Raw genomic sequence first — 27,311 nt, 5'->3', positions numbered from 1 at the left:
CCAGAGGGAAAAATTAAATCTATATGATTTTTCCCAGAACTAACTTAATTTGGAAGATTGCAAACAAACTAGCCCAAAGGATCAAGCTTTTCATTCGAGAATTTTTTGTAGATAGTTTTCAGAAAGCTCGGCAAAGGCTTTTTCCTTTAGTCATGAAAAAAACTTACAGATGCACGATTCTCCAGGCAAATTGTTCTTGAAATGATATCAATCATAGAGAAATTAATTTTTAAAAGAAGGATTTCAACTTTAGTTTTTTTTTAATGCCTTTGAATACTAGTTTCTTTATAACTGAGGAATAGCTTAGATATAAGGAGCACGTGAACTAATGTTCTAGAATATTCTGATGGGAATTTCCTTGATTTCCATCAGTGAAGAGTTTTACTGAAATTCTGCATAAATACTCCTATCTTTCCTTTTTTTGTCTTAACCGAGATGTGGGCCTCTGAGTTGTAAGAGAATTGTTATTTTATCATATGCCAGAAGAGAGGATCCCAGTCTGTGTAAAGGCCTTTCCTCCTAGTCCATAAAATAAAGAAACATTCATTAATAGGCAATATGGCTTAAGAACTAGACATCAGTTTTCCCATAGAATTTAGTTCCACTGTATTTTTGGAAAACCTCATAGAAACTGAAATTCAAGGATTGAGTCTGTTAAGCACCAGACTTGTCAGTTATTAAAAACAAAGAAATTCCTGAGCACATTTTTCATCTTTTACTATGGTTAAGAAAAACAAAGCCAATATCACAAAAGAGATCATTTTAAAATTATATCATCTTTAAAATTAGTTGCAGTACCAGCAGAAATACTTGTATTGGTATGGGAGTTTTTAAAATGATATCTACAGGATGTTTACACATAGTCTGATCTAATCGTCAGGTAATCCTATGGCATGTATCATGCTTCCCCTACCTCTGGGCACAGACAGAGAAACAAGCTCAGAAAAGTGCTGACCCCCAAGGTGGCCTGTCTCAGTTGGGTTCTTATTAATTAAGTCTCATGTTCTTTTAACAATATAGATCCATCACTCTTCAAAACTGTTTTACTTCCTTTGTATTTTCTCTCTATAGACCAAATACCGTGAAGAATATGAGAAGTTCAAAGCTCTTTACACTTTACCCAGAAGTGTTGAAGATGATCCGAACACAGCGCGGTGCCTCCGAGTCGGCAAGTTTAACATCGACGTAAGTGATCCTAAAGGCTGGTTTCAAAAGCCAAGTAACAGAACCGCCAACTCTAAGTCAGAACATCATTCTCTTCAGCAATGCGCATGGCACTGACTGTGCCCGTGTGAAGAAGCTGAGAGTTATTTCAGCCCATACTGTTTTCCCCAACCCCTATGAATCTGTAGAAAGGGTCAGAAACTTCCAACCCCCACTCTGCCCCCAACCTATTGCTCTAAGTGATGCCCGACCTCTGTGGTGTCTAAGAAAGGCACGTGTTCCATGATCCTTGCATAGTTCCCTGTGTAACTGGTGTGTTACATTATCTCCACAGCGCCTCTACAGATCTGTTTATGAGAAGAACAAGATGAAAATCCACATAGTGCCTGACATGGTAGAGATGGTTACCGCTAAGGATTCTCAGAAGAAAGTCAGTGAGATCGACTACCGCCTTCACCTCCACGAGTGGATTTGCCACCCCGACTTGCAAGTCAACAGTCACGTCAGGAAGGTCACAGACCAGATCAGTGACGTAAGTCCACTGCTTATGAAGGTCCTCCTCCCCAGCCCCACACCGAGCCCCCCCACCCCCTGAAGAGAGACCGACTCACTTGGTTCTTCAGCTCGGCCCTCTTCCAGAATCACCTTCCTGTACACCCAGGGGTCTGCCAGGAATTCAAGCTGTCCTTAGAAGCAGGGCTCTGCATGCTGAAGTCTGCAGAGCACCCATGGCCTCAGCGCATAATGTCTTGCTTTTCGTTCTGCAAAGTCATCCTGGGTCTGGAGAGTGTCTGTCTTTGGTGTTAAAGTTCCAGTCAAGTTTTCTTGTTCCGACCCCCTCCATCTGTTGCAACCTCCAGATTGTGTACAAGGATGACCTCACCTGGCTGAAAGGCATTGGTTGCTACGTCTGGGACACTCCTGAGATTCTCCACGCCAAGCATGCTTACGATCTACGCAACGATGTGAGTTTACCTTGTTTTTTGGTTTTTTGGTTCTTTCAAGTATGCTTCCTTCCCTGTGTGGTCTAGAGTCAAGGGGAGAGGATGTCAAGTACAGACACTGTCACACCCAACTGTGTCTGAAGTGGTGATGAGGATGGCCTAGCTGGAGGAAGATGCTGAAGAGCAGAGGGGCCATTTCTCAGGAATGCAGACATTGCAGATGAGCTCTCCCATTGTCCTCTGGTACAGAAGGGACCCCTGGTTCTTCTCACTACCTTATGAATGATTTTGGATATATTAATGAGCACATAATTCCTATTGTTAGAAACATCTCATTTATTAGGAGTCTGTGATGCTATGGACAGGATCTATTTGTAAAGAGAGGATTTACTAGGTAAGGTAATACTATAATCAAGATTTTAGTAAGAAAGCTTAAATATTTCTAGGAAGGCAGTTGTCAAGCCTCCCAGAAGAGTCTAGACAATCCATGTGACTATAAGCATTGATTACGCTGATTTTTATAAAATTCAGGGCTAATGTATGTGCATGCCATGAGCTAAAAGCAACCAAGTGAAAACCAACAATTTCAAATATACTGAATGGTCTAATGCAGGCTTATTTTCTTTCTTCCTCTTGACAGATCAAGTACAAAGCTCACGTGCTGAAAACAAGGAACAATTACAAGTTGGTTACCGACACTCCTGTCTACGTTCAGGCTGTCAAAAGTGGGAAACAGCTAAGTGATGTAAGTGCCCACTGGAGAAGTTTCTTTAGGGAGAGTAAAACAGAGCCACCACACTAGCAGGAGTGGGAAGAACGAAAGGCAGGTCAGGGCCAGGCCGTTTCTCAGGGGGAGACCGGTGTTGGTGCCTTAGAAAGTACTGAGGAGTCTTCTCTGATTTCCTAAAACCTGATGTGTTCTATTAGTTTCCTGGGGCGGCATTGTAAGTAATCCAAGTTTATTAAATCCTTAGTGTTTTAGAACTTCCCAGGTTGCTTTTTGTATCCTTGTGTCATGAGCAATGCTTTATGCCTCACCGTCTCAGCTTTCTAATTCATCTAGTGCTCACTATGGTAAGGGAAGATCCCCTGGAGGAGGGCATGGCCACCCACTCCAGTATTCTTGCCTGGAGAATCCCATGGACAGTCCATAGCACTGCAAAGAGTTGGGCGTGACTTAGCACATGTGCATGCATGATGAGATGGAGAGAAGAGGGTCTCTGCAGTTACTGATGAGGCTTCTAGCACATGTAATCTGATAGACTTGAGAGAGACACTTAATCCCCTGAGTCTCAGCATCCTTATGTGGGCAGCGGGAAAGTGGATGGAAATCCCTGTGTAATAGCACAGTGGTACAGAGCAGGCTGCCCCCTTTTTACTAACCCCACAGCTTAGTAAGCAAATATTAAATCCCACCAGTGAGTCAGACCATGAAAACCTTTTATTGTGGAACTCGTGGTGGTAAAACGCCTGTTCTTCCACTTCATATGCCTGAGCTGACTCTTCCACTGATTTCTCAGCATGGGATCCACACACTGGCCCTATTCCATTGGACATGGCCCAGTATTTGAGATAGAGTTCCTGAGGCAAAGGGAGCAGGCTGCCATCTTTATATTAAGAGACTTGGATTTGCTTTTACTTTGCTTCTTTTAACCCTGAGGCCACAGTGCAGTCCACTCACTCTGCTTCTCTCTGCATCCAGGCTGTCTACCACTATGACTACGTGCACAGCATCAGAGGCAGAGTGGCTCCGACCACAAAAACCGTGGATCTGGATCGGGCCCTTCATGCATACAAGCTCCAGAGTGAGGTGAGCAGTGAGAGCTGGGCAGACTGCCCAGCAGAAACCCAGGACGAGGGCCAGGCCTCTGTAGAAGTGGCCTCTCCTGGGTATCCTCAGCCTGACCTTGTAAATCATAAAGACTGCTCCAGTCACATGAGCTAAACAAAACAAAACAGAAAAACAGTGTATCACCTGTCTGCCTTCTTGGCTGAGAGCAAGCAGTGGGCATTTTTGGAAAAATGCATACACAGAAGAGGATCAATCGACTATCTCTGCTCTCAAAAAGCTTACAGTCCAAGACAAGAGGACAAAAACAAGGCATGTAGTCATAAAAGACCATGTACAGTAAGAAATAAAGCTAAAGATTGCAATTAGAATTCAGAAGAGAAAGAAACTAGATTCAACTCACATATTTAATATCCTTGTTCTTTGTTATCTGGCAGTCAGGAAGATCCCCTGGAGAAGGAAATGGCAACCCACTTCAGTATTCTTGCCTGGAGAATCCCATGGACTGAGGAGCCTGGTGGGCTACAGTCCATGGAATCGCAAGTGTCAGGTGCAGCTTAACGACTAACACTTTCACTTTCAGTGTTACATTGGTCTCAAGTTTAATGCCTCTCTCCTCTATTGAATGTTAAAAGTAATTTGGTTTTTAATATTTTAAGTGCTAGTCTTAATTCCTATACCTCCCCTGAGAGAGAGACTATTTCAAATCATAGAAACTCCTTTCCTCCTCCTGCATGGAATATGAGCCTCCTGACCCAACAGCCTAACATCAAGACATTGTGTTTATGGGCTCCCAAAGATGTGTCTTATAATTACTACTATCTCAGGATTGGTGATGGCTTGAATATCAGCTAACCATAGGGTTAACCACAGAGGTGGCGCTGGTTGCCTGTTTACTTTTCCCAAATTATTGCTGGATGCTCTTCTGTGAACCAGGCATATGTTTAGAAATAGAAGTATTTTCTTTAAGCCTCTTCACTCATTGCTCTTTAAAAAAAAAATACGTTGAGTAATTTAATATGTATGGATGTGAGAGTTAGACTATAAAGAAAGCTGAGCGCCGAAGAATTGACGCTTTTGAACTGTGGTGTTGGAGAAGACTCTTGAGAGTCCCTTGGACTGCAAGGAGATCCAACCAGTCCATCCTAAAGGAGATCAGTCCTGCGTGTTCATTTGGAAGGACTGATGTTGAAGCTGAAACTCCAATACTTTGGCCACCTGATGTGAAGAGCTGACTCATTGGAAAAGACCCTGATGCTGGGAAAGATTGAGGGCAGGAGGAGAAGGGGACGACAGAGGATGAGATGGTTGGATGGCTTCACTGACTCAACGGACATGGGTTTGGGTAAACTCCCGGAGTGGTGATGGACAGGGAGGCCTGGCGTGCTGCGGTTCATGGGGCCACAAAGAGTCAGACACAACTGAGCAACTAAACTGAATTTAATTCATTGCTTGACTCTTAGAATTTACTTAATTCCTTCTTGAAATCAATTCCAGTGAGTGTAAGTAGACTGAAAACCTAACACAAGCTGGAAATGATTTGTTTAACTTAGACCCATCATTTGATATAGTTGTCATTTAACTTGCTCTTCTTCATCCTGGCAGAATCTGTACCGAAAAGCTGGCCTGCACGCCCTGCCCACTGGATACAGGCTTCCAGTCGACACCCCTCACTTCAAACACACCAAGGACACCCGATACATGAGCAGCTATGTGAGTGGTCTCCTCCTTGTCGAGATGGGGCTTAAAGTAGGAAGGAGGATACTAATGTTTATTAATAGCCTATTTTCATCCCCTTGCTCACACCCCGAAGTTTCAACATGATATAATGATGGGAGGAAATTCCCTTGCGGTTCAATGGTTAGGACTTGTCACTTTCACTGAGAGGGACACAGATTTAATCCCTGGTTGGGGAACTAGGATCTTTCATGTCATGCAGTGAGGTAAAAAAAAAAAAATGGAATTAAAATAGTTTTTTTAAAAAACGATGGTAGCAGGGAAGGAAGATGGTGTATTTTCTAGGCGTGCCTGGTTAGCATGATGGGTTAGTAAACGACTTTCATGGGGTTCTATTTTCATGACTCTGTTACTTTGGCTCAGGGATCATGGCTGCCATAATGCTTCTAATTCTGTTGGCCTTAACACAGAAACATCCTGAACTATCTCAAATCACCTACTGGAAATGCTCCTTCATATGTGCACTACTGCTGTGTGGCAATAGTGTAGTCTGCCTTCTGCAATATCTTATTAAAAAAATACAACTTCACCGTGTGTTCCTTCGACAAGAAAGACTCTGATACTTGCCTCATGACTGACCTTCTGTGCCCATTTCCTAGAAAGCTCGGAGGGTACTTAGGTTCTCATTACCTGCAGCTTTCCCAGGCATTAGCAACCTTTCCCACTAGTGTCAGGTTGGGATGTAATGAGCAGACCGGGAGAGGCATTGTCTATCCTGGTGACTCTGGCCTTTAGGCCATACCACAAACCAGCCATCAGCTTAAAAATGAGATCTTCCTTCCATAGTGCCCTCCAGAGCCCTGGAAATTGAACCTACTGACCAGCAAAGTCCCACAGCCAGTGACCCCAGTAAGATGGTTTCCAAAGCAAAGTCACAGATTTAGTTATCTAACATCATTCTTTTAAACAGTTTATGAAATTGTTCATCCGTCAGTCTTAAAATCAGTCTCTCATTTCTGCTTTGCATATTCTTAATTTCCTAGCCATATTGGGACTAAAAATACAGGTTTTTTTGTTGTGTTTTGCCTATCAACTTACAAACAGATTTAATCTAGGCAACCATGAATTGTATTCCTTTCTGGATCTGGCTTTATTAGCCAAAAAATAATTTTCAAGACTTAGATTATTATGGAAATTTTGTCAATGATTTTTTTCCATACTTAATGCTTTGAGAGTAGTTTTCAAATGAAAGTGACAACCCTCTTCTATTTGACAAATGTGATGCTTACTCTTTGTTTATCCATCAGAGATCTCATTCTCACTTTGCTTTTGCAGTTTAAGTACAAAGAAGTTTATGAACACATGAAGGCTTATGGGTACACACTTGGACCCAATGATGTCCCATTTGTCAACGTCCGAAGGGTCAACAGCATTACCAACGAGGTACTGTGATTATTAATTCTGTGAGGAGTTTCAAAGACCATGGCTTTGTTTGCAATGCATTAAGGATTAGTTGTATTTCAGCTACAAACTTAAATTTATCAGCAAGGAATAAGGGGATCCTGTCATCGTTTTGATACTGGTATCCTATGGCAATATTTTTATATATTTAGTAATACCTTTGTTGAGACCCACCCATCCATAGATTGTGATGCAAATTAATTCCTTCTTTTGACATTTGTATTAAAAAAATCTTTAATAAGGTTGCATATTAGTCTGATTCATGAACTTGAATGGTTTTCTACGTGAACTATTGGTTTGAATATCTAACCCTACTTTCCAGCCATCTGATAGAAAGTGGAAGCCTGTGCTTCAAATTTTTCACTGAAGTAAAATAAATATCATTTTCCATGTTTTTCTAATTTCAATCACTTTCTGTACCTTAATCTTGACTTTCATGGCTCTTTAAATATGTGAAATATTTGATTAATGTACAGATGCCTTCATCATCCTACACTAAACACCTGGAATGGTTTTCTCTCCAATGCAGAGACTGTATCGACAACTATACCACAAACTGAAAGACAAGATCCACACCACTCCCGACACTCCTGAAATCCGCCAAGTCAAGAAGACTCAAGAGGCTGTCAGCGAGGTGGGTATTTTCATAGGAGAGAGGGGAGGCCATGGAACCCAAGGGTGAAGGTCAACCATTGGTCTCTAATTTATGTATTTATGGGCATTTTCCCCCTGTAGTTGATTTACAAATCAGACTTCTTCAAGATGCAAGGCCACATGATCTCGCTGCCGTACACACCCCAGGTGCTTCACTGCCGCTACGTGGGAGACATCACCAGCGATGTAAGTGTCTCATAAGGGTCTTTCTGGGGGACTCTTAACATGAAGCAGGCTTGCTCTCCACATGGAAGCCAACCAATCTTTGAGCAGCCTTTTGCATTGAGTACTTGTAAACTGAGTGTACAACTTGGAGGTAAAATAGTGTGGAAGTAGGGGACCCCACATTTCTCCAAGTAGTAAGAGAACCACTTGGGAGATATAAGAATTGCTGACCACCGTTCTACATTCAACACCAAATCATTACTAGCACCTCACTCCAAGTGGCCTCCGTCCTAGTCACATTTAGTATCTTTCTCTTGCTTACCCTTACTCCCAGCCTCTTTCACCACTTCCTATTGTCACTTTTTTTTTTTGCCTTGAATGTTTCCTTCTCATAAAAGACCAGTCCATTTAATCTATGGTATTTTTCATCCATATAATAATAAAATAATAGTCATGTCCTCTTTTCAGGTCAGTGTTAGCAATTTAAGTTTTAAAACCCTGTGATTTCCTTGAGTTCAAGCAAACTCAGAAGACAGGGTGGATGTGATGAACCAAAATGAAGATCCTTCAGTATAAAAGTATCACTACTCTGTCTTAATTGTTTTTGTTTTGAATTTGCTCACAACCAGCTATGTTTCTATGTTTGTGACACAGATTAAATACAAAGAGGACTTGCAGATCCTGAGGGGACTGGGCTGCTTCCTGTATGACACTCCAGACATGGTCCGCTCCCGGCACCTGCGGAAGCTCTGGGTGAGTGCCCTCCCACCCCGCCCCAGCTTCACAGGCTGGGCAGGAAGAATCTTTGTCTGTAGCTTCTGTTAAGGGGAAATTTTCCCTCAACCCACTGAGCAAGTCATGACTCACTTAAGATGAGGTATGCCTCCTGTAAAAGGTAGTGAACTTAGTAAAATGATGAATTGTCTTTGGTCCTGCCTGGGAAGACACCCAGGACACAAAGAGGGTCACCGCGGCTTGCATGTGCCCACCATTTGAACGCGTGACCACGACTTGCAATTCTTGAAGTAATTAATCGACTTTCATTCCCACTGTTGTCTTTTCAAGTCTCACTACCTATACACCGATAAGGCAAGGAAGATGCGGGACAAATACAAGGTGGTGCTCGATACTCCGGAATACAGAAAAGTGCAGGAACTGAAGACGCATCTGAGCGAGGTATGTAGATCTGTCACCATGCAGGCCTCATTCCTCTAAGTGATCTTTTTTCAGGCAATCGTACTAGGCCCAAATCCCCTTCTGCCTTTAATTACAGAGTGTAGCCACCCTGTGTAAACAAGTTGGTTGACCTCACTTTGCCTCAGTTTACTTATTTTGTCCCTTTTTTTTTTGTCCCTTTTTAATAAGATGAGGCTGTTGATAGTTGCCCTACCTATAGCTGAACATCTGCACAATTTTGTAGATTAAGGAGTCCTTCTGTCTCACACTATTGTCGTAGTCTCCAAACTGAATTTATTTCTGAACTTTCTCTGTCATTAATCCCTGCAGTTAGGATTCTAATCATGGCAGTGCTATCAATGGCTTTCTGCTCTGCTGCCCTCTCAAGTTCCAAAAGACTCAGTTTCATTTTCATCTGCCCCACCTTGCACCAAGGCTCCTGATTGATTTCGGTTAGCTGTGCACAGATGGGACCCTTTCACCTATGTTGGTCCGCTGAAGATTGGCCCCCCATCTTATTCCCATGTGTATCCTATAGTGCTTTGGTCATAACAGATGTCCATGCTTGCCAGGGACTAAAAGGTGCTTCCTAGAGGTAAGGACATGCCATAAACATAAATGGCCAGTGGGCCATTCTCCTTCAACCCAGTTTGTCTTGTGGCCTTATTCATCTGACTCCATCCGGCTGTCAGGTCACTTCATTAGCTCTCCTTTCTCAGTAACTCTGATGTGTGTGGATTAGGAATGACTGATGTTCTTAGACTTAGAGGAGCCCTGGAAAATCAAGCATTGTCTTCGGTGGAGAGGAGCTGCAGCCTCCTAGACTTGGAGTGAGCCAGGGCAGAGGATGAGTCACCCTTCAGCAGTTACAGATGCTACCCTGAGCACGTCTGCTTACCTGAGTGCTTCCCTCTGTTATTTCAACCAGTGCTAGCACCCAGATAGGAATGCACATGGGGTTTTCCCCCTCTGTAAAGGTACCTCTCCACTCTTACTAAGTATCAGAATCATCTCTGAAACATTTTAAAACTGCCCTTGAGTGGACTCCAATCCCAAGCCCCACGCTAGACTCTGATTCTCTGTCTGGATATCTGTGTGCTTTGAGCTGCTCCATAGATAGTTCTAATATTCAGCCAGCACTGGAAACCACTGCTTTAAAGTATTACATCTCTCCTCCAGCCACCAAATAATTAAGTTGTTGGGGAACTTAATGAGCTTATTGGTCTCTTTGAAATACCTTTACTTCTCTTAGCTGTCTGGGTTCAGAATTATCTAAAACTTTAATTTCTCTTCTTCCCAATTCCTAGTGTGATTTTGTGCATATTATTCAACAACATTGAGGAAGAAAAATAGGCATTTTTTTTAGTAGTGCAATTTCTCTCACACTTGCCGCACTGTAGAATGACCTGGCTTGAGAAAATACCAATTCAAGCTACTACCTTGGATTCAGAAGGTCTGGGGTAGAGCCTGCAAATTGTGCTTAATAAGGGCTTTGGGGTTTCTTTTCTAATTGAAGGATAATTGCTTTACAATACTGGTTTTGTTTCTGCCATACATCGACATGAGTCAGCCATAGGTGTACATATGTCCCCTCCCTCTGAACCTCCCTCCCACCCCATCCCACCCCTCCAGGTTGTCACAGAGCCCTGGTTTGAGTTTCCTGAGTCATGCAGCAAATTCCCATTGGCTATCTGTTTTACTTATGGTAGCGTCTATGTTTCTGTGCTACTCTCTCCACTCATCTCACCCTCTTCTTCCTCCACAAGGACTTTGGGGTTTTTAAAGATCAGGAAAGTTTTGGAAACACTGGCTTAGTAAAAAGTTGATGACTCAAAGTTCAACTTAATGATTTTGGAGTTGTCTTTAAATTGTGCAACTTTTTGATACGTATTTATTTGTAGTACTGGGAAGCAGAGATGTTGTCCCAAGGAGCATAAACAATGCATGCCTAAGTACAGGGAAAATATACTTCAAAGGGAATTATAGAAATGGCATGGAGGTGAGTCTTTGTTCCAACTTTATTTCCATTTTGTCATGTGACCTTATCTAATTCACTTCAACACCCCAATTTCCTGAGCTAGAGAATTAGACTAGATGATGATTTGGGCTTCTTTTAGCCATAAGATTCCATGCTTTTGTGGATTTGGTTTATTCAAAAATTTAGCCTGGGAGAAAGAATACATTTCTATTTATCTCCTTTCTTTCAGTAGTAACGCCAAAAACAGTCCCAAGCAAATGAGCTAAATTTTGCTTCAACCTGTGCTTATATATAATTTAGATGTAAGAAAATGGACACGTACATACATATGTATATACATATTATTTAGTTCCTACATTTTATCTGTTCAACCAGTATTTTTATCCATGATTAGGATAAATTAGGGTTTATTCTCGATTTAGACTTTCTAGTTTGCCTTATTATATTAAATAATACCAAATAGCCTCAATATTTATTAGTGGGCTATTATTTTTCAGATCTTTTATCTAAATACAAGGTGATAAAAGAATGATAAACTGAGCTTCTGCAATCCATGGGCTCATAATCTCTGAGAAGAAACAGACATCAATAGGATAAGTAGTATCCTACAGGAATGATCAAGACAGTATGGACTCTAGGGGTTCTTCAGGCAGCTAAAACAGGAAAGAAAATTCTAGGTAGAAAGTATTTGAAATTGGCCATAATGAGTTCTAGAAACTGGGACGGGTTTCAGATAGCATATGGGGAATATGGAAGACTGTTGGGAAATAAGATTGGAGACCTAGGATAGACAGGCCAGGTTATGAAGACTTGTGGTTGGTGTATTAATGATCTTGGACTTGATGAGATGTCATTGAAGAATTATTTCCTAGCAGGATAGTCTGAACATTAAGACCTAATTAGTTCTGAACTTTAAGAAAATCTTTTTCTCAGGCTTGTTAAAGATGGGTAAGCCCTGTGAAGTGTCCAGTAGAGGATTTGGGAAGGTGGTTTAGAGGCTCTTAAGGATGTGTAGTAACAAGAGGTATAGGAGGCTGAACTAGAGCGTTGGCAGTGGGAAAGAAGAAGGTTATATTTAAGAACTGTCACAAAGTTAGGAGTCCAGGATTCATGACTGTTTTGATGTACAGATGAGGGAAAAGGGGTCTAGAATGACTCCCCAAGTTTCTGGCCTGTGTGGCTGGGATATCAAGGAGCTATTTAACAAAATTTGGAAGCCATGAATCTCAGACTGATGGTTGAGGTCCTGGGTACAGATGAGGCTATCCAAGCAGAATGTATAGAGTAAAAGGGGTCAAGCCAACACTTAATTCCAGCTAATAGCTGTCTTTGGGGGAGTGCAGGACCATAGAAGGAAGCTGAGGAATGCCTAGAAAGATGGGAGGCCACCTAGGGGAGAACAGGGGAATGGAAGGCAGAGAACAGAGTTCAGGAGTGAAATTGCTGAGCAGTTACAGTTGCTGCAGAGAGGCATTCTAGGATTTGGCAATTGTAATGTTTGCGGTAGTCTTAATGAAATTCACTTCATTGGAGTGGTTGGGTAGCAGCCAAACTATTCCCTTGAGAAGTTAATCAAAAGAGAAAAGAAAAACACATAGTCTGCTTGGTTGTGAAAGAAAGAAATAAGGCCTTTGGCAGAAGTTGGAAAAGACTTGATGAAAAAAGAGGGACTTGGGTCCATTTGTAGAGGAAGGGAGAAGGCTGGAAAATCAGGGCTGAAGGTTTAGAGAGTTGGGGGTAACTGCTGGAACAGGGTCCTAGACAGCATGAGAGAGAAGGGACCAGGAACATGGTGGGAGGCTGGGCACTTGAACAGGCTGCAGAATGTTTCTAATTTTGATACAGGGGAAAAAGAAAAGGAGAGGGTAAATAAAGTATTGGTTTGTTGGACAGAAATTGAGGTTGTCGCAGTGGGAGAGCCCCCGCTTTTTCTCTGAAGTCAGCAACAAAGGCATCTTCAGGGCACAGAACCTGTCAATGAAACGGAATGATGGTTATCACTGTTTTATCTCCAGCTGGTGTACAGAGCGGCAGGAAGGAAGCAGAAGTCAATCTTCACTTCAGTTACTGATACACCTGATCTCACCAGAGCCAAGAGAGGGCAGAAGCTTCAGAGCCAGGTAACGTTCATACATGAAGATTCAGAAACCTCCCGGGCTGGCACCACGGGGAGTGTATGTGTGTGTGTGTAGGGGGGTGGTTCTGTGTCCCTGACCACTCCTGTCAGTGGCAGAGCCTCATACTTGGTGGTCCTGATGCAGCCTCATGCCCTTTAACTTCAAGAAGCTGTTTTCTCTGGGGGCAGCTGTCACTGTGGTTAAGTTTCACATGAGCAGGTAATGCCATGCCGTCTTTTCTAAGTTCTATACAGTTTTAATCTTTGGATGAGTGGTCTGTGGACTCTAGGTGCTGAAAGTAAATTTTTAAAATTTGTTCCATAGAACCTATCTTTTGTTCAAAGACAAATGAGACCACATTTCATGCATTCAGGCAAAAATGGAGGAAAATATGTTGAGGAATCTATCAGAATCATCTCATTCTTCTGTTGGCATTTTTTCACATGTGTTTAGATTAAACCATACTCAGCAATAAGAATGTTAGATAACTAGAATGTGTACCTGTGTTTCTTAACAGGAGACAGAGAAAGAAATAAAAACACATGTAACAAACAAAAGGGCAATAACAGGTAGATACTGCCCTTCCATTTTAGGGTTAGAAATGAGTAAAGAGGACTGAATACTAAGTATAGTGTTTTATCTCTATAACATCTGATCCCTATTCTTATTATTTAGTATCTATATGTTGAACTCGCCACCAAAGAAAGACCCCATCATCACGCTGGAAACCAGACCACAGCCCTGAAGCACGCCAGACACGTGAAGGACATGGTCAGCGAGGTAAGTTGGGAATTCAGCCCTGAGGCACTGGGCAAAGAAAACAGATCCTTCATTCAAACCTTTACCTGCTGCTGCTGGTCAGAGAGCTCCTTTCTAGAAGTTGTGCTCAGCAGTATCAAGACACAGAAGGCAGAGCTATTCTCTTAACAGGCATTATCCATTGTGTCCCTAGGCTGGATCTGTGACATGGTTGTATGTTGGGAAGGATGAAGACTCCTGAGCTTAAATTTCTCTCTCTTCCATCTTCATTTCTTAGAACAAGTACAAGATCCAATATGAAAAGATGAAGGACAAGTACACTCCGGTTCCAGACACGCCGATCCTCATCAGAGCCAAGAGGGCTTACTGGAACGCCAGTGATGTATGCATCTCTGCCTTCTTCCTTCTGCTGTGAGGGGGCAGGCAAGGTGGTGGTACCTAAGAAGCATGAGATATTACAGTCACATCTGTAATTCAAAGTCCTGCCTCACAACATGAATCAGGAAAAAAACAAAAACACAAAAGCCAAACAAACAGGCACAAACAATACCCATTTGGCAAAGTCGCTAAGAACAATGCTGAGAGATGCTGAAAACCTACCGTTTTTCTTGTTACTCTTTTGAGCAAAAATATGACCCTTCTGATCCTTTGGTAGCATTTCCTAGGGATACTTGATGACTAATTGTTACTTATCTATAAAATGCTGCCCGTGGAGCCAGCCAAACACAGTTCCAAATCCTGATGCTGTGATTTGCCTGCTCTATGACTCTATATTTACCTGTTTTTTTCTGAGACTCTTTTCTTATATTTGAAATGAGGATAAGAATTGTGATAATTAAATTAGACTAAATTTCAAGATAATGGCACACATTTTTAAAACAGTACTGGTCTCTTAGTTTACATTCAGAAAATATTTGTTCCTCCCTTGATTGCTAAGTCATGTGAATGATACATTTGTTAGAATTAGGAGGGACAGATTTTCATCTCCCATACCATGTGATCAAGGACAAGAGTGCCTTTCAATGGTAATGAGCTTTTCTGTTAATGAAGGTGTGAAATCAACCCTGGGTAGATGGCCAGTCCTTACCAGTTTTGTGTCCCAGAACCCAACTGTGAATTCATTGCACCTGTTACCTGAGCTGGGGTCTCTGGAAGACTGCACTTGTTGGGACTTAACCCAGCTGAAAGTTCAAGCAACCCCATCACCCTCAACTTAGCAACATAACTTTAGGATTTCAAGGCATATTAGCAAGTTACAGTGATCCCTAAACTGAATTGTGAAAAGGTACAGCAAATTGGAACAATATCTCAGTTCTATAATTTTGTCATAAATTTTCATTTGCAGCTAAAAGGAGTCTGCTGGTTGCAAAGAGGCCATGTCAGTTTGCTTAAAATATAAGCTGAGAAAGTTATAAAGTGTGAAAGTGCTGGTCACTCAGTGTGTCCAACTCTTTGTGACACCATGGACTGTAGCCCACCAGTGTCCTCTGTCCAGGGAATTCTCCAGGCAAGAATACTGGAGTGGGCAGCCTTTCCCTTCTCCAAGGGATCTTCCTGACCCAGGGATCTAACCCTAGGACTCCTGCATTGTGGGCAGATTTTTCTGAGCCACCAGAGAAAATCATATGCTAACCTCAAAATCAATTTGCTTGGATATTTTTTGTCTTCTTGTGACATCCCCATCTTTATCACTTCAAGGTTACTGTTGAACATTAATTTGAACCAAACTTACTCACTTGCATCACCACTTCTCAGAGATGTCCATACAGTGAAATTGGCCCCTGGAGCTCATTTTACAGCAGTGTAACAAGGGTGGTATCTCACATTAAGTTCAGCCTATCTACCATGGCTATCCCCACAAGTAGAGCAAAGCGATCTTAAGAGATTACCCATCTGAAAAACAAAGTTAAAGGAATCCTTCAATATGTGTTTGCTCAGCTATCCAGAAAAAAGGGGTTTGTTGAGGTTGAAAACAAGTGTGCTGAGAGAAGTATTCATTTAGTGTAAATGAGATAACTCTTGTGTGATATTCCTAGGCTCAAGTCAGAGCTATATCTTTTGAAACATCACAGAGATAGAGATTGTAATGAAATCAAGTTTCAGGATTGCTCCATGGAGAAGACATTTTAATACCAGGAGTTAAAAACTAAATCTTTCTTCTTTTTCCACATACATTAGTAGGCTCAACAAAGTTATGCTTTTTTTCCCTTTCTCCTCCCAAATGAGCTTTTGGTTTGCTCATTTTGCATCTAAATAAACTTTTAAGTACTTTTAGATTTATAAAAAAGCTGTAGCAATAGTATAGTACAGAGTTCCCACATAGCCTACACCCAGTGCCCTATTGTTAACAGCCTACGTTACCATGGGACATATGTCAGAAGCCAATATTGATACATTATTTTTAACTAAACTCCATACCTTATGCAAGTTTCATTAGTTTTCTCCTAAAGTCCTTTTCCAGGATATGAAAGAGCTTTTTGATCTCTCCCAAATTTATTCAAGAGAAAAATAAGAAAGAAGACAAGAGAATTCAAGGTTAAAAGAGCTTAATTATACAATTTGGTACTTTTTCACAATCCATGTGCTTTCTCTCTTTCCAGCTACGCTATAAAGAAACATTTCAAAAGACCAAAGGGAAATACCACACTGTGAAGGATGCTCTGGACATCGTTTACCATCGCACAGTCACAGACCACATCAGCAAAGTATGTCCCTACTTATTTCTGCTTGTGTTGGACTCAGTAACCCACCATCATTTTTAAAAGTACCTCCCTTTCCTAAAACTCTCTGGAAACAAGTGGATTTTTTTTTTTTACGTTAACTTTGGATAAAGTTAACTTTACGTTAACTTTGTGGTTTTACAGATAAAATACAAGGAGAACTACATGAGCCAGCTGGGATTCTGGAGGTCCATTCCTGATCGCCCTGAGCATTTCCACCATCGGGCAGTCACTGATGCAGTTAGTGATGTGAGTTGTGAAATCTGTTTTTACACATAAATTCATATGCCCACATGACTTACGAAATCAAACACTGTATAACAATTGATTGAAACTTGAGTAACTTTTAGCTCTTGTGTATGGATGTTTAAGTCCTAACACTCACTGCTGAATAAGTGAGCTTCAACTTGGGAGATAGGAAATTGTATTCAAATTTATCAGTCTAATTTTTCTTCTACTTGTGTTACATCATATTACATGGCTGGAAGTGATATACTTCAGCTAAACAATAACCTATTTTTGATCTACTGGAGAGACTACTTCATGAAGCAATTAAGATACATAACAATGCTCATTTAGAAAGAAATTTCAGTTCTTTATATGAAAATACAGCTGCCAGCTTAATGATATACTTACTCTCTAGGAAAGTATGCCTGTTAAATTTGAATTGCTTTAATTGGTATTAAAATGAAAATTCTAATATGCAGTACAATATACCATAAAGTGGGCAAAAATCAATATTAATGGAAACACCTCTTAAATAATTATTTCTGTACTTTATTATTCCATATACCTCACAGTCAGAGCTTCTATTTGTTCTACTTTCGTTGATTCTAACCTACTGCTATTTGGAGGTAGGTTCTTAAAACTCCTTGATGTTCTTATCCCAGGTAAAATATAAAGAAGATCTAACCTGGCTTAGAGGCATTGGTTGCTATGCCTATGATACTCCCGACTTTACTCTGGCTGAAAAGAACAAGACTCTCTACAGCAAGGTATGCATCTACTCAGGGATAATGGCCACATCCATACAGTGTTCGCCACTGCCCACAGAGAGTACTAGAAATGAGGAAACAGCTTCTCATATTTCTATCTCTGACCTTGCTTCTAGCCCCTAAAGTAGGAGCACATACTGCGTTATTCACTCTACTCAGGAATATTTTAGTGCTGACCTCATTGATAACAGTAATCATTTATTTATATCATTCCTTGGAATTTGATAAAAGGCCATCTCAGTACAACTCCTCATGGCTCTTCCAGAATTTCCTTCCTAGTAATATGTCTCTGGGTGATTTGATATGGCAGCAGACATAAAGTGAGATTATTTTAATTCACAAACTTAACATGTGACTTGAAGCAAATAACTGTTTTTTATGGCCTCATTTTCCTACTTACAAAATAAAGCAGTCAGATTAGGTTCCTTTGAGTTCTAAAATAGAAGTCAGCAAATTTCTCTGAAAGGTGCCAGATAGTAGATAGTCTAGACTTTGCGGACCATGTTCATTCTGTTGCATATTCTTTGTTACAATCCCTAGAGATAATTTTTAAAAATTGTCTAGTTTGTGGGGCTATTTAAAAACAGGTAGTGGTCTAGATGCTAGCATATTCTTACTCTAAAATAATTATCTGATTAATTCCTGGAAAACTACTTCTAATTAAAGAATTAAAAACTGCCTTCACATGCACATGCAAATACCTTCAAAGTAAAATAATTATCACTATAAATATTGAAACAAAGAAGAAATTGATTTGAATTTTTACCCAATATGGGAATAGATCCAGTTGACGTCTATTCAATGAAAGTATGTATTTGGGGGCTAGTTTTCAAGGCATTGGGGTGGTATGCCCTTCATTGCTTTGGGAGATAGAGTATGTTCAGTAATTACTTGTTAACTCTATGAATGAATTAATCACACATGTCTCACTCTTAATCACAACCTGCTATCAAGTAACCATGTTTCTGTTTTCCCTAGTATAAGTATAAAGAGGTATTTGAAAGGACAAAGTCAAATTTCAAGTATGTTGCTGATTGTCCAATCAATAGGCATTTCAAGTTTGCAACTCAACTGATGAATGAGGTACGTATGACCTGATCCAGTTAAACCTATTAACTTCCCTTAGTAGTCTATAAGTGACATTTGATTAAAACGCAACACATAAAATGACAGGAAAGCCTTTGAGTCTTTGGGAAGACACTTATGATATCCCTGCGTTATGAGCTCTGCCAAAAGCAGGAATAAGAACAAATGCAGGGCCTGTGCAGAGTGGAGTGAGGGCCCACAGCACGGCCTCTGCCGACACTGACGTGGGGCAGCACAGCTCTTTGGGTGCCTCTCAGCTGAACTCCCTTCAGCAGGATTCTGTATAGAGTTGGGAGACCTATAAGTTCAAAGTTAATTTAGTATCCCTTACCAAGGCCCAGAAATGGCAGCCCTAATCATGTAGTTGTGATTCACGCATTCAAACATACTGCCATAGTTATTCACACATTGCAGAGAAGTGTCCATTTGCACTTGAGATATTCCTCTGTCTTCTACCCAGTTTTTTGTGGAACTGACTTTGCAATAGTTTAAGTTAAATTTAACTTACAATGATGAAATAAGCAAGCTATGAACTAACATATGTTTGGACGGTTTTACATTTAATTTCCTGTCTTTGTATTTTCTACAGATTTACATAAATTCAAAAACATTAGAAAATTAGTAAAATGAATCTAAAAAAATGAAAATATAGCCAATGGTATATTTACTTCAATGTATTTCTTTTTTGTTTTTAAATTTGCTTTATTTTCAGTAGATTTCCAGGTGGGATGACTCTGAAGAATGACTATCAGTAACTTCTTAGGAAGACAGTCTTGATATATTTTGTTTCTATTTTTCTAACTCGTAAAGTATTTCCAGGTCTCTTTTATAATAAGATAAATTAACTAGCATTAGAATGTGTCCATGAATATGCTTTTGATTCTACCAGCACTAAGTAGTAAACCAATAGCTAGTCAGTGCCTTATTATAAATACAATATAGGATGTCACAAAACCAACATTGCTAATTACATCATATATAAAGATCATATATAAAGATGGGACATTGTAGGCATAAGGTGCTTCCACTTGGGTATCATAATTGATCTAGCCCAAGCCCCAGCCTTCTCCAGGTGATCTTCCCTTGTTTAACTCTCTTTCCTTCCTGATTTCATTACCCTGGATGCTTTGGGAGCCCACCTCTAGAAAGAACACGTTTCTGGCTCTCTGAAGTGTTTATCTTGGGACATTTCTATATAGCCTTGAAATTGTACTCTTGCTATAATTTGATATGATGTTTGAGCAGAAAAAATACAGAGCTGATTATGAGCAGCGGAAAGATAAATACCAGCTGGTAGTCGATGAGCCTAGACATCTGCTGGCTAAGACCGCAGGCGACCAGATTAGTCAGGTACTGTGATGGGGCCGCTTGGATGGCCAAGCAGGACTGCGCTCCAGTTTCTCATGAGATGTCGTCCCGTCTGCTGCAAGGATGTCATAGGTTCTGCCTATGATATTGGGATGTTCTGTTCCAGAGTATCTGTCTAGCCACCCAAAGAGCCCACGAGCTCTTTGAGTGTGCCAGTCTATGCTCTGTGTCCTCATGTGTGCGGTGGTGAAGAGGCGATGCACAGCTGGGTCCTTCCACTCTTCATCCTTCTGGAGGGCCTGTGTGTCAACTGCAGGTGCAAAGTGCAAATTTAAGGTGCAAATGCAGAAACAAAGAAACAAATTAGTGGAAAGAAGACAGAACTCCTTACTGTATTTTTCTACTCCGATGACATCATCTTTTCTATGAGGCAATTTTGGTGGGTCTAGCTCTGTTATCGCCCATTCACAAAGGCTATGGTGGTCACCTGCAAATTGACAGTCAGCCTGCTTGGCATTATAATGCATTTGGTGTCTTCACCCACACATACACATGAGAACACAAAGTTTGTATGCCTACATCTCTTCACTCAGAGGTGATCGGGATATAGAGCTGTCTTCCTTTCTGTCTTCATAAGTCTCTTTTGTGCTTCACTGCTCTTTGCATGAACAGAGAAAATATAAGTCTAGTGCCAAGATGCTTCTGAAACAAGGATGTAATGAAATCCTGCGTCCAGATATGTTGACTGCCCTCTACAACACACACATGTGGAGCCAGGTAATGTCTGATGAGATGGGAAGAAGAGACTGAGAAGCCTTGGGGGCATTCGTCTCTAAGCTTTCCCTAGTCTCCTTCCCTGCCCCCTGCCCAAGCTGGTTTCCCATGACAAAGTTGCATAAACATCCACTCCCTGACAATTACCTCTGGATGTGGCCAAGCGCAGTGCCGCAGTGGCCAGCATCTCTGTTTTCTGACACCTTTGGAACTCCTAGTAAGACTGAGGCTTTTTCAAACTGCCAAAGTTTTCCAAACTGGTATGACATTAGTTTATGTTTTTCACTGTTTGCCCCAAAGAAATAGATTTCTTAGAGATAAGGATCTTAGTTAAATTTGACCGTATTTAAAAGGTCTGAATATCTAAAATTTTCATCCAATGTGTACATTGCTCTCTAATGACTACTCCGTACCATTTTGGAGAGATGAGGATGATGGTGCAGCTCTTTGACTATTGGACATATTCATGGTCCCTCTTGTGTTTGATACTGTATTTGTTAGGTTATTTCAGCACATCTGTCCTCACGCACACATGTTAACAATACTACTGATCACCTTGCCTTCCTACAAGGTCATCTGAAGCACACTCCACCACCTTTCCATCATATGTTGAAAGGTAAATTTGAAGCAGCAAAAAAAAAAAAAAAAAAAAGACAGTGGTCATTACCTAACTACCAGATACAATGTTAATAAAATGCCATTGTTTCCACACACCCAAAAAGTTTTTAATCAATCTTTTGTATTGGCAGCTTGTTTTATGACTTTACTTTTGTATTAGCAACTTGTTTTATCACTTTAGTCTGATATCAGACCCGCACATGAAATGAGAATGCCTTCCGATGGACACACTATTTGCCTGAACTTTTTTCTTCATCTTGATGTGATCATCAGATAGCTGTGCATGGAATTTTGCTGCGCTCTTTGTGTCTGCTTGAAACTGCTTATGTGCATGAAAAAAAAAATCATGACTTGAAAATTTCAAAAGTGAATGCCTTTTAGAATAACTGCTTTGAACTGTATGTATTCATTTTTTTTCATCTGTTTCATCTTTGATATGAAAACATAGCTTAAGAAAATATATATTTGATGCAGCTTACTGTGAGTGAATCATTACTTGTCCGACTCCAGAGAGCATGGGTCTAGGCCTGGCTCTGAGATTTCACTCTACACATGCCCTTAGCTTATACTCTTAACCTCTCTGGGGCTCAGTTTCCACATGATATATGGAAACTATCATTTTATTCTTATTATTATTTTCTCACTCTGTTACTCTATTGCTATCAAAAAGATTTAATATGAAAGCATGGCATCATTCCCCACATCTATGGGGATATATATATAATAATCCTGCTGTTTTCCATGGGACTGTCTCAAAAGGAGAGCTAGAGTCCCTGAAGGCCCTCTCCTACTTCAAGTTGACTTGCTCTTCTCCTCTACAACTTAGATCAAGTACAGAAAGAATTATGAAAAAACAAAGGACAAGTTTACCTCAATTGTGGATACTCCAGAACACCTACGTACTACAAAAGTCAACAAACAAATCAGTGATGTAAGTACGGGGAGCACTGAGTGGTTTCTTGACCTTGGGGGTATTTGTAAATGTGGAAGGGCATTTTAGATGGTTACCTGTTTGGAAGACTCTACCGCCATTTAGTGGGAGGGAGGGAGGGACACTGAATGTCCTGCTCTGCTCAGGACTCTTCTTTTAGAGTAAAGTATCATCCCAGCCAAATTAGCAGACACCCCACTGTAGAGGCACGGGAGTGTTTAGAGCACTTGCAGAAGGCATGAAAACCTGATGAGTTTATGGGATTCTCTTTCCTTTGTATATACTCAATGGCAATAGCAACAATGTTCCCTTTATATTTTTACATACATTGCAATATAAATTGAGATGAATAAAGTTGGCTCTTTCTGCCTTGACATCTCTTTCAGATACTGTATAAGTTGGAATACAACAAAGCGAAACCCAGAGGCTATACCACAATTCACGACACGCCCATGTTGCTGCATGTCCGGAAGGTCAAAGATGAAGTCAGTGATGTAAGTACAGGGATGGCTTTGCAGCCCCTCTCACCTTGGCCTCTTTCTAATGTGATTTAACAAACCCAGGACCAATTATCTATACCTGTGTAACAGTCAGTCTAAATTGTAGCAGTTTGAGACAGTAGTCATCCTTTTCTGCTCAGCATTCTGTGAGCTGACTGGGCATAGCTGAGTAGATGCTGTATTACGTGTGCTGGCAGACAGCTGCAGCTCAGGAGAGCCACAACAACCAAGAATTGTTTGCTCCCAGTGCTGGCGCCTGATCAAGCTTGGCTGGGCACTCAGCTACGGTACAGACAGGAACCTCTATACGTGGCCTTTGTGGTTTGGCTGTCTCACAGCGTAGTGGATGTATCCTAAGACGCTAGAGTAGAAGCTTCCAGACCCATTAAGGGCTACTCCTAGAACTGAACAGAGTCACTGTTGCATTATTTTGCTGGGCAGAGTATGCACACCTAGATTCAAGGGGTGAAGAGATACAGGCCTCCTCTGGGTGAACAAATGGGAAGGTCACATTGCAGAAAGGCATGTAGCGTAGAAGGATATTGTTGAGACCATTTGAAAAATGCAGTGGGCCATAAACTCTATGAGGACTCTATAAGCTTCATCTCTGCTAAGAGGAACAAGGTAGCCATTAAATCCTAATACTTATTTGAGTAGAAATTATATCCATATATTTTGACAAACATAGCTAGATTCTGTGGTGGAAAACTCATCATTTCGGTGGTGGTTGTTCAGTCACTGAGTTGTGTCTAATTCTTTGCTGGACTGCAGCATGCCAGGCTTCCCTATCCTTCACTGTCTCCTGGAGTTTGCCCAAATTCATGTCCAGTGAGTTGGTGATGCTGTACAACTATCTAATCCTCTGTCCCCCGCCTTTTCCTCCTGCTATCACTCTCCCAGTATCGGGGCCTTTTCCAATGAGTCAGCTCTTCATGTCAGGTGGCCAAAGTATTAGAGCTTCAGCTTTAGCATCAGTCCTTCCATTGAAAATTCAGGGTTGATTTCCTTTAGGATTGACTGGTTTGATCTCCTTGCACTTTGGGTAACAAATAGATTAATATGTTAAAGAACTCCATGGCTTTGTGGGCATCGCATCATAAAGAATAGTAAAAGCAACTGTGGAATCCCTACCCCAAAGCCCTGACTGAGGCCGGTGCTCAGGAGTTCTTTGGTAGATAAACAAATGGGTTCACACTATTGACTTTGAGTTGCCTAGAAAAATGTTAAATATATCCGTGCACTGTTTATGAAGGCAGAAATGTATAAATCATTTAAAAATACTTATTATATTTTTCATATAAAAATAAGTTTTGGCACTTCAAACATAAACATTAGGTATTCATAAACATCTATAAGGTAGATCTCCTATGTGGAGCAGCCCATTCTCTCTCACGGGGAAAAAAAAAAAATGAAGCAATTCTGCGTCTATTTCCTTAAGCTTTCTGATTATAACAATAACCCGAACTGATGAAAAATATGGATGTCCAGGCCTGAACCCTAAAGCTACTGATTTGCTACATTTATGAAAAAGTGCAGAAAATTGTGATTCACATGATCAGGCAAATTTAATAAGCACTACTGTGGCTTCCTTTGGACAGTTTTATTTCAGATTTAACCATGCTAAGACCTAAGATCCTCCTGCAACAATTAGTGAGAAGGCCCAGATGAGGCCTCAGGGCCCTGAAATTTAAAAGGAGCAAAAATGGGTGAAGCTAGAAATTCCAGGCTCAAAGTGAAAAAACGACCAGTTGGGCTCACAGAGGCTAAGCCTTCCCTGTTCCTCCCTCTCCCACCAAAACTCACTAGTGGTGACTCTAGCAATGGCAATAGTGATGACAGCATTCATCCACCAGTACCTTGATTCATCAAATATTTATTTGGTTCCTTGGGGGTCTCCCAGGTGGCACTAGTGGTAAAGAATCTGCCTGCCAATGCAGAAGATGCAGATTCCATCCCCAGGGCAGGAAGATCCCTTGGAGGAGGAAATGGCAGCCCACTCCAGTATTTTTGCCTAGCAAATTCCGTAGACAGAGGAGCCCGGCAGGCTGCAGTCCATGAGATTGCAAGGAGTCAGACACGACTGAGTGACTGAGCTCATATGTTGTCTGTTAAGTGCCTGCTGCTGGGAATGAAATACTGAATGATACACAACTTTGCCCACAAAGGATTCAGCTCAGTAGACAGATAAATAATTACAACATAAAATGATAACAGCTACAACTACAGGGGTGTGGAAGGACAAGCCTGACGCCATTCGGCTGAGCCATTGGGGGAAGTCTTGTCTTCCATCAGTGGTTTTCAAGATGTTCTAGACTTGAGTTTCTGATTTGGGGAAGGGAAAACACACAAACTGCTATCCAGCTGTTCTTTTCAGCACAAGCTCAGAGGACATAAATTCTATGGTAACTCAGTGAACAGATGCAATGTGTCCTGAGGGGCAGACTCAGGACTGAGACAGGATAAGTGCATGTCTACTAGATGCGATGGCTGCATCATTTCTTCACAACAGATGTATTCAGTCTTAAGAAGCGTTGTGTACTATAGTTACAGTTCTAATTTTTTTTTTTTAAAGACACTTGTGGGCTGCTTTAAAAAATTAACCTGTGTTTTCTCCTGAAGCTGAAATACAAAGAAGTTTACCAGAGAACTAAGTCCAACTGTACCATTGAGCCAGATGCTGTTCATATCAAGGCAGCCAAGGATGCCTACAAAGTCAACACCAACGTAAGTCCCCAAATCTAACAGGGGTTCATCAGCTTCTGCAGGACACATGACCTCTTTTGGCATCACTTCAGGTGGTTGCATTCTAGTGACTCCAGATCAAGGGCTGGGCCCTGGAGCATGAGTGATAACGCTGACCTCTAAATGCTCCTATGGTTCTCACCAGGGAAAGGTGGGAAAAAGCAAGGGTGGCCCATGGATATTGTACCCACTCAGCCGCTGTGTCAGGATACTGAGAAATGGGAGTTTAATTCTGAAATGAAGGTTACATTTTTGAAAGTGTCTCCAGTCATTTTGTCCTTCTCCTGCTTCAAACTCTGGAGCCTGCTTCTTCTGAACAAAGAGAACACTTGAGCTGCTTGATGCTGTCAGGAGTTGACCTAGACCTTCCTCCTGCTCACGTCTCTCTGTGCGGATTCTTCTTTGTGTGTGATGGGGCACCTTAAGGCCTCAACCACAGAAACATTTTTTGTGCATTTAGATAAGTATTGACTTCTTAAAAATATATGTGGTTATATAATTAAAGATTATAAAATCCAAGCTGTGACCACTAGTGCCACAGAGAATTGTATTTATTAGGGCAAACAAACTGAAATGCCTTTAGGGGCTGAATGGGAGCTCACAGGTGTCCTGAGAATGGACCAAGAGATAAGTAGCAGAATAGATGTGGGACAAAGGAAATGCAGTAAAATGTACATTGTAAAATCTAGGTGCTGAGTATATGGGTATTCTCTGTAAGATTCATACAACTTTTTTTTTTTTTTTGCAACTCTCCATATGCTTGAAGATTTTCACAATGAAATGGAAAAAATTTGATCAAAATTAATATATGAAAGCATGTGTCTCTTACTGTACACAAATGATACCTTGACCAAGAAAAAGGAGGACAAAAAGAGTGAAGAAATGTGGCTGATAGTGAGGGCAAGGACACTCAAATGAAATTACATACACTCTATTCCTCAGATTCAGCCTGAGGTAGCCAGTTCTCCAGCTCAAACGCAAACCTAGCAAGTACACACGCCCTCTTGAAGTCAGGCTGCCTGGGCTTGAACCCGAGATCCACCGCTCCCTAGCTGTCTTACCTGGGCAGCTTACTTAGCCCCTCTAGACAGTTCCTCAGCTGCTGATTTCATGAAGTTGTGATGAAGATTAAATGAGTTAATATTTATAAAGCACTTTGAGAAGTGCCTGGCAGAAAATAAAAAGTGTTTAATACTTTTTTTAAAGTTGTCTGAATTTAGTTAGAAGTTAAATGTACTTGATTCAAAATAATTAAACTGCCCTGGCAGAGTTAGTTTGAAAAATCATTTCATCTGGAACCTTTAAACATTATTAGCTTCTACTTTGAGACCCAGGGGTCCCATAGGATGACAAAGCTAGTTAAATATACATAAATTGTATAGAAATTTTAATTGGGGCTCTCTTCTTGCATAAAGAACCATGATTTGTTAAATGTTAAAATGCAAGCTGAGTGCCTCTGTGCTGTGTGTGTGGGTGTGAATTCAGGCCACTTAATGAACTGACCTGTTTCTATCTTGCTAAAAACAGTTGGACTACAAGAAGCAGTATGAAGCCACCAAAGCCTACTGGAAATGGACCCCTGACCGCCCAGACTTCATCCAGGCTGCTAAGTCGACCCTGCAGCAGAGCGATGTGAGATAAGAGAGACAGAACTGCATGACATACCCAGGGCAGAAACCTTCCTCATTATCCATAATTACCGCTGTCACTGTGTTAACCCTAGCTCGTCTGAGATCCAAGAAGGACAGGAGGG

At 41.1% G+C, this 27,311-nt stretch overlaps 1 protein-coding gene across 17 annotated transcripts in view; it reads left to right on the top strand.

Annotated features, from left to right (window-relative positions):
- NEB (nebulin) overlaps positions 1-27,311 on the top strand; it is a 204,397-nt gene that overhangs the window by 140,143 nt on the left and 36,943 nt on the right. For 15 of the 17 annotated variants that reach the window (XM_065931542.1, XM_065931541.1, XM_065931539.1 and 12 more), the window contains exons 109-131: positions 1,072-1,185; positions 1,499-1,696; positions 2,025-2,129; positions 2,749-2,853; positions 3,811-3,918; positions 5,503-5,610; positions 6,910-7,017; positions 7,565-7,669; positions 7,771-7,875; positions 8,509-8,607; positions 8,920-9,030; positions 13,024-13,128; positions 13,801-13,905; positions 14,162-14,266; positions 16,485-16,589; positions 16,749-16,853; positions 17,495-17,599; positions 18,578-18,682; positions 19,931-20,035; positions 22,212-22,316; positions 22,703-22,810; positions 25,436-25,540; positions 27,086-27,190. In XM_065931542.1, the coding sequence (XP_065787614.1) occupies positions 1,072-1,185; positions 1,499-1,696; positions 2,025-2,129; positions 2,749-2,853; positions 3,811-3,918; positions 5,503-5,610; positions 6,910-7,017; positions 7,565-7,669; positions 7,771-7,875; positions 8,509-8,607; positions 8,920-9,030; positions 13,024-13,128; positions 13,801-13,905; positions 14,162-14,266; positions 16,485-16,589; positions 16,749-16,853; positions 17,495-17,599; positions 18,578-18,682; positions 19,931-20,035; positions 22,212-22,316; positions 22,703-22,810; positions 25,436-25,540; positions 27,086-27,190 (2,529 nt within the window). Of the gene's footprint in view, positions 1-1,071; positions 1,186-1,498; positions 1,697-2,024; positions 2,130-2,748; positions 2,854-3,810; positions 3,919-5,502; positions 5,611-6,909; positions 7,018-7,564; positions 7,670-7,770; positions 7,876-8,508; positions 8,608-8,919; positions 9,031-13,023; positions 13,129-13,800; positions 13,906-14,161; positions 14,267-16,484; positions 16,590-16,748; positions 16,854-17,494; positions 17,600-18,577; positions 18,683-19,930; positions 20,036-20,665; positions 20,771-22,211; positions 22,317-22,702; positions 22,811-25,435; positions 25,541-27,085; positions 27,191-27,311 lie in introns of all 17 variants that reach the window. The other 2 variants (XM_065931543.1, XM_065931527.1) reach the window with 2 other exon arrangements.

The sequence above is a fragment of the Muntiacus reevesi genome, chromosome 3 (assembly GCF_963930625.1).
Source record: "Muntiacus reevesi chromosome 3, mMunRee1.1, whole genome shotgun sequence".
Taxonomy (NCBI): domain Eukaryota; kingdom Metazoa; phylum Chordata; class Mammalia; order Artiodactyla; family Cervidae; genus Muntiacus; species Muntiacus reevesi.
Note: the sequence above shows the minus strand (reverse complement) of the source record. Positions and strands in the feature narration are given on the sequence as shown.